The sequence below is a fragment of the Oncorhynchus gorbuscha genome, linkage group LG13 (assembly GCF_021184085.1).
Source record: "Oncorhynchus gorbuscha isolate QuinsamMale2020 ecotype Even-year linkage group LG13, OgorEven_v1.0, whole genome shotgun sequence".
Lineage (NCBI taxonomy): Eukaryota > Metazoa > Chordata > Actinopteri > Salmoniformes > Salmonidae > Oncorhynchus > Oncorhynchus gorbuscha.
Window position 1 is genome coordinate 24,816,262 of NC_060185.1, and position 12,473 is coordinate 24,828,734.

Here is a 12,473-nt window from a genome sequence, read left to right on the forward strand (position 1 = left end):
TCTTTTCTCTGACCCTTTCCTCCCTTCCCTCTCTCAGCTGCAGCATATGATGGTGATGACAGGCTATCCAGACTTCCTACTCAAACCAGAGCTCATAGACCAGGAGTATGGGGTGAGACCACTTTTACTCACAGACGTACTCTCTCTCTTTCTCTCGCTCTCATTGACTCTCTCCATCTCTGTTATTTGTTCTCCAGTTTGATGTGGATGAAAATACCTATTTCAAAAACATCCTCAACAGTATTAATTTTAACATCAAGATGTCTGTAAAGAAGATCCACAAGCAGGTGGACAAGACCGCGTAAGTGATGCTTTCAACTGCTCCAGATGTTCAGCCTCACAATAACACAACTACACACAGATTCAAAGTTCTATGCACCTCTTGACACTAAACCGTACATTTTATGACAAAAGTAACTGAAGTGAAGATTATACAAGCGATGTACCTACAAATTGACGACACCATAAGCTCGTCTTTTGTGTAACTGTTTAAAATATGCTCCTAGGACTGAACTCAAAACTGAGCTTGTGTCCGAACAAGCTGAAGCCCTCCACCCAGTACTGCCAAATCATGACTTCCTCCTTTATCACAAATATACTCCTTTCATCATTAAGCTCTCCCTCTGCAGAGAAAACATGTCCTCATCCCTCCACCCATCTCTCCGCTGTCTGTAGGGCCATCCGTCTTTCCCACCAGAACAAGGGCATCTCTGAATTTCAAAGTTATTAATTTGGGAAATGTCCTTAAATCGATTCGCCTGGATTTAAAGATTATGACGAAGGGAGTGTTTTCTTATGCAGACAGGAATTATCAATATTGGACTAAATTATAGAATATTTTCACCTTAAAAAAAACTCAAAAGTTTTGAAACAAATTGTCTGTGACACTTAAGTGTCTTTGTGTCTCTTGTTGTTTGAAGATGTTTAGTGAATGTAGGATTAATACATCTCTGATTGGCTGTTTCCCTCTCAGGTGGCTCCTTCCCCCTCAGGCCCTCAATGCCTACCATCTCCCAAACAAGAACCAAATGGGTGAGTCAGTGTGTGATCACATAGCACATCAACGCTCTTAGTATATTCAAGATAACACACTCCTTCTTTCTGGTCAATCCATGTGATGAGGCACCCACATGCCCTAACACACTTACTCTGCATTCACTTACTGACACCAGCCCCCCACACACACTGTCATCTCCCCTCAGTCTTGGCCTCTAGTGGTGTCTGTATCTGCCTCGAGGCTTTACTTCACAGAAAAATCAATGGTGAGTTGCAGAGGACAGAGAGGGCCAGACAAACACAGCCATCAGCCACAAGAGCTAATGGTTACCCTACCTCTATCTACTCCTCTTATACTGCATCACTGCCTCCCTACCCCTCTCTTTATCTTCTGCTCTCACCTTTACTTGTAGTATTTCCCGCTGGAATCCTTCAGCCCACGCTGTACGACCCCGACTTTCCACAGTGAGTACAACTCGGAATATTTTAATCAACTGCTAATTAAGACACTGATTAGTTGTATCAAGTGAGTTAGTTAATGGCCTACTAGACTGGAACGAAAGTCTGCACCCGCTGTACTGGAGCACTCCAGGACAACCCTTCTACAGCATTACCAATGCTTTCCTCCTACATTACCCCTCGTATTCTACCTCCAAACCATTCCACTTTCCGTTAATGGTCACAGTTATACTGCAACCCTCAACTCTCACAGCACGGTATTATTTATTCACATACTTATTCCATTAGAAGTGATCACCACCACTCCACATAAACGACCGCTGCATCCACCCATGCATACTGATGAATGGAATATGATATTAGATGTGTGTGCGTGGTCCCGTTCCCTGCAGTTATTACTACAGTATCCCTAACCTGCCATATAGACGGAGGCTAGCCCAGTGCTGCTATCAGGCCCCAGGTAATGAAGCCTCACTCAGCCAGTTATTTTATACAGGTTTGGAGGGCAACTCTCAGCAGGGTATCGACATCCTGTCAGAAAGTCATTTTCAGACTTAGCCATGTGGATAGCCCCGAGCCTCTGGCCGTCGCTACATCGTATCAGTCTCCATCTGCATGGTCTGCCAGACTACACTAAACACTCCTCACCCACCCGGGTCAAGGAGAGGTGGCCAGGACTCTCACGCTCTTCAGTTATTAATAACAGTTAGATATGACATCAACAGGTCAGATTATGATGTATGTAATACTCTACTGTCCCCTTCAGGACCGGGGTTAGAACTTTAGGCTGAACAGAAGTTTATCAGTTTGTGTTATACTGTGTTATTATAAATATACATTATGTTCATGTCCTCAAATGTTAAGTGATTAGTAACTCATCCCTCCCCTATCCCCCTCTAGATCTCTGAACTATGGAGGAATAGGAGCCATCATCGGTCATGAGCTGACACATGGATATGATGACTGGGGTGAGAGAACCCCCTTGTCTGAAATGTGTCCTAGAAAAGCCTCAAATCCAATAGGGTATGAACAGTTGTAGCCTAACAGTAGAGAAACTGTAATGTCAGTATAATATCAGTTCTGAATAAGGGGTTCATGTCTTTGTCCACATTGGTCATCCTAACTTAAGCCTCTTGCCCCCCCATCTAAGTGGGTTGTCACTATCAGGCCATGCTGCAAGGTACGGAAGTTCCGCCTCCCCCTATCCCAACCAATGAAATCAGTCAAATTACTTCAGACAGAGTAAAAGGCTATAGCCAACTGTACCTTGCAGCGTGGCCAAATATAGTGACCCCCATGCTAAGTGATGTCACCTTACTCTTAGGGGGACAGTATGATCGCTACGGCAACCTGAAGCAGTGGTGGACGGAGGAGTCATACAAGAAGTTTCAGAAGAAAGCAGAGTGCATCGTCAAACTCTACGACAACTTCACCGTCTATAACCAGAAAGTGGGTGCATAGCATACCTTGTTACACTGCTTACTGGACACTCACACACACCTGTAATGGGAGTTGCAATGGTATCTTTCCCCTGTGTTTCTGCAGGTGAATGGTCGTCTGACTCTGGGGGAGAATATAGCAGACATGGGAGGCCTTAAACTGTCTTATTTTGTGAGTGAAATCTTCCAATAGACTGTGCTAGCTGTCAATCATGACTGATTACTCTCTGTCAGGGATCTATTCAATCCGCATTACGGAGGTTCAGCTTTAACGCATCATTGACATTTAAAAGAAATGTTCCTGCTTTAGAGGAGAATGCATTCATGGTAAACACTGTATGTTGGCTCAATCGGAAATTATCTTTAAGTTTCTATCGCATTGAATAGAGCCCTCAGTCACAGTCTCTATGGACTAATGACAAGCTGTCTGTAAACCCAGAACTCAAATCTCATCTCTCTCTCTACCTCTATCCATTTCTGTTTCACTCTCTCCAGGCATATCAGAAGTGGATCAGAGAACATGGTCCAGAAAGACCTCTCCCTGGACTCAAATACACACATGAACAATTACTCTTCATCGCCTTCGCACAGGTACAAACTATGTAGTGTTGTTTCGGCCTGGGAATCTTTTTGTTGCAGTGGGAGTAAAGATGATATTTTTTACTGCAAACTGTCTCCTATTAGAACTGGTGTATGAAGAGACGGTCTCAGTCCATATACCTGCAGCTACTGACTGACAAGCACGCACCAGAGCATTACAGGTACATGCACATCAGAAAAGTGAGGAAGTGTATCAGCCTATCACAGGCCGTACATAATATGAATCGCCTCTCTGATTGGACCATTATCTCTCCCCTCCACCCCTGCAGGGTGATTGGCAGCGTGTCCCAGTTTGATGAGTTTGCCCGAGTGTTTCACTGTCCAAAGGGTTCCCCCATGCATCCTGTCAACAAGTGTTCTGTATGGTGACCTCTGAACTCCTCCACCCACCAACAACTAGAACTTACCTGTGACCTTAACTCTCCTCACCAATCTGTCTGAGGTGTTCTGTTCAGATTCACTTCCATCTCAATCCTGGGACTACCTTTTGCTCTTATCACAGAATTTGCAAATAATGTCATCACCACCAGGCAAAACCATGATCACTTCACTGTCTACTCATGTACATAACCAGTGCTTGACTTGGGCAGGAGGTCACTGGTACGGAGTACTGGCACCTCAAATGTTCTACCGCTTGAGCTCCTGTTCCTCTTATAGAATAGTATTAGCTCAAAGTATTGTGGAGCTCCTGTTCCTCTTATAGAATAGTATTAGCTCAAAGTATTGTGGAGCTCCTGTACTGAAAATGAGTACCGGCACCTATTTCAATCCAAGTCAAGCACATCATTTCTTTATATTTACTTTTTGTGTCATGGGATTACCTTTCTGGTTTTGAATTGGCATGTCAATTCATTCATTATTTGAATCACTTAAAGATCAGATGTTGACAGTAGTAAAGAGCGTTATTAAATCATATTGAAGGGATGGGGATTGTACTGCCAGTATGGACTGCATTCACTCAGATCACTGTTTTGCCTGCCAATGTTTTCGGGAGTCTTTTCTATGAGGTAAATAGTGGACACTGTGCTGCCATCCAGTGGCTGAACAGAGAAGTGGTCTCCGATGTGGAGACCTTGTTCGTCTTGACTGTTGTTACCTGTCTGGCCTTGTGGACGCCATTGGAATGGTGTTACTGTGCGTTTGTACGGTTTTCAATCCATAGTGACCTTTTGCTCAGGATTTGTAGCTAAGTGTGTCCCCAGTGGCAAAGAATAGTGATGGAACATCATGGACTAGTCTGTCTGAACCATGAACCCCTCACACCTTAGTGTACATCAAGGTGAACTATGCTTCTCAATCCACCGGAGACTCCAATCTCCCAATGTCTCACTGTCACATCCCAGACTATGGATTCTTTAGCATGACGATTGTGTTTAAGATAGAAGCATGAACCTGTTGAACAACATCATCCATCCTATTGGACATTATGGACTCTGAGCCCTTCCTATTGGTTTATGTTAACTCTAGGGTCTTCCTTGATACAGCGCATACTCACTCTTGAATGTCCCTGGCCTGCACAGCCAAGAAGCTTTCAAAGGAAGGATCGATGTCACAACAAATCATCTATCTTCTGTACATACAAAACTGTGAATCCAGTCAAAAAAACATTTGTACACAGTAATATTATAATTTTGTATGAAGAATCTCTAAAAATAAGAACAATCTTTGTATAAGTTATAATTGTACGGTTCTTATTCTGAAAACAGCATGTTCAAAACCAGCTTTACACAGTGCAGACTGAGATAAAAGGATGACATCACAGTTCTCAGCTCATATTTCTTGGTGTTCAATGTTTTGGGTAAATAAAAGGGATCATTGTGTGAGGGGTTGGTTTCTCCATGTGCCTTGGTCCAGTGCGTGTACTATACAGTATGCGTGTCTTATTGTGTGTGTGAGTGTGTCAGTGCATGTATCCCACCAGGTTTGTATCCATTTGCAATGCGAGCCAGCTCTCTCTTGGTCTCCCAACGTTGAATGGTGGATCTCCATCTCTCCCACTCTGGAGGTTCTGGAGGCCTGCTATCACACAGAGTCTGGAACATGACAAGAATAAAATAGAGAACTTATGAGTCTATGTCCGGAACCACTCTCATCCTGTTCAGATACACATCCCCATAGCCACAGGGTAACTGTCTGTCCAGAACCACTCTCATCCTGTTCAGATACACATCCCCATAGCCACTGGGTAACTGTCTGTCGGACAACACCACTCTCATCCTGTTCAGATACACATCCCCATAGCCACTGGGTAACTGTCTGTAGGACAACACCATTCTCATCCTGTTCAGATACACATCCCCATAGCCACTGGGTAACTGTCTGTCTGGAACCACTCTCATCCTGTTCAGATACACATCCCCATAGCCACTGGGTAACTGTCTGTCCAGAACCACTCTCATCCTGTTCAGATACACATCCCCATAGCCACTGGGTAACTGTCTGTCCAGAACCACTCTCATCCTGTTCAGATACACATCCCCATAGCCACAGGGTAACTGTCTGTAGGACAACACCATTCTCATCCTGTTCAGATACACATCCCCATAGCCACTGGGTAACTGTCTGTAGGACAACACCATTCTCATCCTGTTCAGATACACATCCCCATAGCCACTGGGTAACTGTCTGTAGGACAACACCATTCTCATCCTGTTCAGATACACATCCCCATAGCCACTGGGTAACTGTCTGTAGGACAACACCATTCTCATCCTGTTCAGATACACATCCCCATAGCCACTGGGTAACTGTCTGTAGGACAACACCATTCTCATCCTGTTCAGATACACATCCCCATAGCCACTGGGTAACTGTCTGTAGGACAACACCATTCTCATCCTGTTCAGATACACATCCCCATAGCCACTGGGTAACTGTCTGTCTGGAACCACTCTCATCCTGTTCAGATACACATCCCCATAGCCACTGGGTAACTGTCTGTCCAGAACCACTCTCATCCTGTTCAGATACACATCCCCATAGCCACTGGGTAACTGTCTGTCCAGAACCACTCTCATCCTGTTCAGATACACATCCCCATAGCCACTGGGTAACTGTCTGTCCAGAACCACTCTCATCCTGTTCAGATACACATCCCCATAGCCACTGGGTAACTGTCTGTCCGGAACCACTCTCATCCTGTTCAGATACACATCCCCATAGCCACTGGGTAACTGTCTGTCCAGAACCACTCTCATCCTGTTCAGATACACATCCCCATAGCCACTGGGTAACTGTCTGTCCAGAACCACTCTCATCCTGTTCAGATACACATCCCCATAGCCACTGGGTAACTGTCTGTCCAGAACCACTCTCATCCTGTTCAGATACACATCCCCATAGCCACTGGGTAACTGTCTGTAGGACAACACCACTCTCATCCTGTTCAGATACACATCCCCATAGCCACTGGGTAACTGTCTGTCCAGAACCACTCTCATCCTGTTCAGATACACATCCCCATAGCCACTGGGTAACTGTCTGTCCAGAACCACTCTCATCCTGTTCAGATACACATCCCCATAGCCACTGGGTAACTGTCTGTCCAGAACCACTCTCATCCTGTTCAGATACACATCCCCATAGCCACTGGGTAACTGTCTGTCTGGAACCACTCTCATCCTGTTCAGATACACATCCCCATAGCCACTGGGTAACTGTCTGTCCAGAACCACTCTCATCCTGTTCAGATACACATCCCCATAGCCACTGGGTAACTGTCTGTCCAGGACAACACCATTCTCATCCTGTTCAGATACACATCCCCATAGCCACTGGGTAACTGTCTGTAGGACAACACCATTCTCATCCTGTTCAGATACACATCCCCATAGCCACTGGGTAACTGTCTGTCTGGAACCACTCTCATCCTGTTCAGATACACATCCCCATAGCCACTGGGTAACTGTCTGTCCAGAACCACTCTCATCCTGTTCAGATACACATCCCCATAGCCACTGGGTAACTGTCTGTCCAGAACCACTCTCATCCTGTTCAGATACACATCCCCATAGCCACTGGGTAACTGTCTGTCCAGAACCAGAACCACTCTCATCCTGTTCAGATACACATCCCCATAGCCACTGGGTAACTGTCTGTCCGGAACCACTCTCATCCTGTTCAGATACACATCCCCATAGCCACTGGGTAACTGTCTGTCCAGAACCACTCTCATCCTGTTCAGATACACATCCCCATAGCCACTGGGTAACTGTCTGTCCAGAACCACTCTCATCCTGTTCAGATACACATCCCCATAGCCACTGGGTAACTGTCTGTCCAGAACCACTCTCATCCTGTTCAGATACACATCCCCATAGCCACTGGGTAACTGTCTGTAGGACAACACCACTCTCATCCTGTTCAGATACACATCCCCATAGCCACTGGGTAACTGTCTGTCCAGAACCACTCTCATCCTGTTCAGATACACATCCCCATAGCCACTGGGTAACTGTCTGTCCAGAACCACTCTCATCCTGTTCAGATACACATCCCCATAGCCACTGGGTAACTGTCTGTCCAGAACCACTCTCATCCTGTTCAGATACACATCCCCATAGCCACTGGGTAACTGTCTGTCTGGAACCACTCTCATCCTGTTCAGATACACATCCCCATAGCCACTGGGTAACTGTCTGTCCAGAACCACTCTCATCCTGTTCAGATACACATCCCCATAGCCACTGGGTAACTGTCTGTAGGACAACACCATTCTCATCCTGTTCAGATACACATCCCCATAGCCACTGGGTAACTGTCTGTAGGACAACACCATTCTCATCCTGTTCAGATACACATCCCCATAGCCACTGGGTAACTGTCTGTCTGGAACCACTCTCATCCTGTTCAGATACACATCCCCATAGCCACTGGGTAACTGTCTGTCCAGAACCACTCTCATCCTGTTCAGATACACATCCCCATAGCCACTGGGTAACTGTCTGTCCAGAACCACTCTCATCCTGTTCAGATACACATCCCCATAGCCACTGGGTAACTGTCTGTAGGACAACACCACTCTCATCCTGTTCAGATACACATCCCCATAGCCACTGGGTAACTGTCTGTCCAGAACCACTCTCTCATCCTGTTCAGATACACATCCCCATAGCCACTGGGTAACTGTCTGTCCAGAACCACTCTCATCCTGTTCAGATACACATCCCCATAGCCACTGGGTAACTGTCTGTCCAGAACCACTCTCATCCTGTTCAGATACACATCCCCATAGCCACTGGGTAACTGTCTGTCTGGAACCACTCTCATCCTGTTCAGATACACATCCCCATAGCCACTGGGTAACTGTCTGTCCAGAACCACTCTCATCCTGTTCAGATACACATCCCCATAGCCACTGGGTAACTGTCTGTAGGACAACACCATTCTCATCCTGTTCAGATACACATCCCCATAGCCACTGGGTAACTGTCTGTAGGACAACACCATTCTCATCCTGTTCAGATACACATCCCCATAGCCACTGGGTAACTGTCTGTCCAGAACCACTCTCATCCTGTTCAGATACACATCCCCATAGCCACTGGGTAACTGTCTGTCTGGAACCACTCTCATCCTGTTCAGATACACATCCCCATAGCCACTGGGTAACTGTCTGTCCAGAACCACTCTCATCCTGTTCAGATACACATCCCCATAGCCACTGGGTAACTGTCTGTCCAGAACCACTCTCATCCTGTTCAGATACACATCCCCATAGCCACTGGGTAACTGTCTGTCTGGAACCACTCTCATCCTGTTCAGATACACATCCCCATAGCCACAGGGTAACTGTCTGTCCAGAACCACTCTCATCCTGTTCAGATACACATCCCCATAGCCACTGGGTAACTGTCTGTCCGGAACCACTCTCATTCTGTTCAGATACACATCCCCATAGCCACTGGGTAACTGTCTGTAGGACAACACCACTCTCATCCTGTTCAGATACACATCCCCATAGCCACTGGGTAACTGTCTGTAGGACAACACCATTCTCATCCTGTTCAGATACACATCCCCATAGCCACTGGGTAACTGTCTGTCTGGAACCACTCTCATCCTGTTCAGATACACATCCCCATAGCCACTGGGTAACTGTCTGTCCAGAACCACTCTCATCCTGTTCAGATACACATCCCCATAGCCACTGGGTAACTGTCTGTCCAGAACCACTCTCATCCTGTTCAGATACACATCCCCATAGCCACTGGGTAACTGTCTGTAGGACAACACCACTCTCATCCTGTTCAGATACACATCCCCATAGCCACTGGGTAACTGTCTGTAGGACAACACCACTCTCATCCTGTTCAGATACACATCCCCATAGCCACTGGGTAACTGTCTGTCCAGAACCACTCTCATCCTGTTCAGATACACATCCCCATAGCCACTGGGTAACTGTCTGTCCAGAACCACTCTCATCCTGTTCAGATACACATCCCCATAGCCACAGGGTAACCGTCTGTAGGACAACACCACTCTCATCCTGTTCAGATACACATCCCCATAGCCACTGGGTAACTGTCTGTCCAGAACCACTCTCATCCTGTTCAGATACACATCCCCATAGCCACTGGGTAACTGTCTGTAGGACAACACCATTCTCATCCTGTTCAGATACACATCCCCATAGCCACTGGGTAACTGTCTGTCCAGAACCACTCTCATCCTGTTCAGATACACATCCCCATAGCCACTGGGTAACTGTCTGTAGGACAACACCATTCTCATCCTGTTCAGATACACATCCCCATAGCCACTGGGTAACTGTCTGTAGGACAACACCATTCTCATCCTGTTCAGATACACATCCCCATAGCCACTGGGTAACTGTCTGTCTGGAACCACTCTCATCCTGTTCAGATACACATCCCCATAGCCACTGGGTAACTGTCTGTCCAGAACCACTCTCATCCTGTTCAGATACACATCCCCATAGCCACTGGGTAACTGTCTGTCCAGAACCACTCTCATCCTGTTCAGATACACATCCCCATAGCCACTGGGTAACTGTCTGTCCAGAACCACTCTCATCCTGTTCAGATACACATCCCCATAGCCACTGGGTAACTGTCTGTAGGACAACACCACTCTCATCCTGTTCAGATACACATCCCCATAGCCACTGGGTAACTGTCTGTCCAGAACCACTCTCATCCTGTTCAGATACACATCCCCATAGCCACTGGGTAACTGTCTGTCCAGAACCACTCTCATCCTGTTCAGATACACATCCCCATAGCCACTGGGTAACTGTCTGTCCAGAACCACTCTCATCCTGTTCAGATACACATCCCCATAGCCACTGGGTAACTGTCTGTCTGGAACCACTCTCATCCTGTTCAGATACACATCCCCATAGCCACTGGGTAACTGTCTGTCCAGAACCACTCTCATCCTGTTCAGATACACATCCCCATAGCCACTGGGTAACTGTCTGTAGGACAACACCATTCTCATCCTGTTCAGATACACATCCCCATAGCCACTGGGTAACTGTCTGTAGGACAACACCATTCTCATCCTGTTCAGATACACATCCCCATAGCCACTGGGTAACTGTCTGTCCAGAACCACTCTCATCCTGTTCAGATACACATCCCCATAGCCACTGGGTAACTGTCTGTCCAGAACCACTCTCATCCTGTTCAGATACACATCCCCATAGCCACTGGGTAACTGTCTGTCTGGAACCACTCTCATCCTGTTCAGATACACATCCCCATAGCCACTGGGTAACTGTCTGTCCAGAACCACTCTCATCCTGTTCAGATACACATCCCCATAGCCACTGGGTAACTGTCTGTAGGACAACACCACTCTCATCCTGTTCAGATACACATCCCCATAGCCACTGGGTAACTGTCTGTAGGACAACACCACTCTCATCCTGTTCAGATACACATCCCCATAGCCACTGGGTAACTGTCTGTCCAGAACCACTCTCATCCTGTTCAGATACACATCCCCATAGCCACTGGGTAACTGTCTGTCCAGAACCACTCTCATCCTGTTCAGATACACATCCCCATAGCCACTGGGTAACTGTCTGTAGGACAACACCATTCTCATCCTGTTCAGATACACATCCCCATAGCCACTGGGTAACTGTCTGTCTGGAACCACTCTCATCCTGTTCAGATACACATCCCCATAGCCACTGGGTAACTGTCTGTCCAGAACCACTCTCATCCTGTTCAGATACACATCCCCATAGCCACTGGGTAACTGTCTGTCCAGAACCACTCTCATCCTGTTCAGATACACATCCCCATAGCCACTGGGTAACTGTCTGTAGGACAACACCACTCTCATCCTGTTCAGATACACATCCCCATAGCCACTGGGTAACTGTCTGTCCAGAACCACTCTCATCCTGTTCAGATACACATCCCCATAGCCACTGGGTAACTGTCTGTCCAGAACCACTCTCATCCTGTTCAGATACACATCCCCATAGCCACTGGGTAACTGTCTGTCCAGAACCACTCTCATCCTGTTCAGATACACATCCCCATAGCCACTGGGTAACTGTCTGTCTGGAACCACTCTCATCCTGTTCAGATACACATCCCCATAGCCACTGGGTAACTGTCTGTAGGACAACACCACTCTCATCCTGTTCAGATACACATCCCCATAGCCACTGGGTAACTGTCTGTCTGGAACCACTCTCATCCTGTTCAGATACACATCCCCATAGCCACTGGGTAACTGTCTGTCCAGAACCACTCTCATCCTGTTCAGATACACATCCCCATAGCCACTGGGTAACTGTCTGTAGGACAACACCATTCTCATCCTGTTCAGATACACATCCCCATAGCCACTGGGTAACTGTCTGTCCAACACCACTCTCATCCTGTTCAGATACACATCCCCATAGCCACTGGGTAACTGTCTGTAGGACAACACCATTCTCATCCTGTTCAGATACACATCCCCACAGCCACTGGGTAACTGTCTGTCTGGAAC

At 46.9% G+C, this 12,473-nt stretch overlaps 2 protein-coding genes across 3 annotated transcripts in view; one reads left to right on the top strand and one right to left on the bottom strand.

The window, feature by feature from the left end:
- Positions 1-5,317, top strand: part of LOC123992607 (endothelin-converting enzyme-like 1) — a 45,113-nt gene extending 39,796 nt beyond the window's left edge. For both annotated transcript variants that reach the window (XM_046293882.1, XM_046293883.1), the window contains exons 9-18: positions 38-112; positions 198-301; positions 974-1,032; positions 1,410-1,461; positions 2,356-2,423; positions 2,780-2,904; positions 3,001-3,066; positions 3,390-3,485; positions 3,579-3,655; positions 3,764-5,317. In XM_046293882.1, coding sequence (XP_046149838.1) covers positions 38-112; positions 198-301; positions 974-1,032; positions 1,410-1,461; positions 2,356-2,423; positions 2,780-2,904; positions 3,001-3,066; positions 3,390-3,485; positions 3,579-3,655; positions 3,764-3,863 — 822 coding nt within the window. In that variant the 3' untranslated portion in view covers positions 3,864-5,317. The remainder of the gene's footprint in view (positions 1-37; positions 113-197; positions 302-973; positions 1,033-1,409; positions 1,462-2,355; positions 2,424-2,779; positions 2,905-3,000; positions 3,067-3,389; positions 3,486-3,578; positions 3,656-3,763) is intronic.
- The window catches only part of ccdc150 (coiled-coil domain containing 150), a 35,979-nt gene continuing 28,609 nt past the window's right edge, over positions 5,104-12,473 (bottom strand). The window contains exon 24 of the mRNA XM_046293433.1: positions 5,104-5,527. Within this exon, the coding sequence (XP_046149389.1) occupies positions 5,375-5,527 (153 nt within the window). The 3' untranslated portion in view covers positions 5,104-5,374. The remainder of the gene's footprint in view (positions 5,528-12,473) is intronic.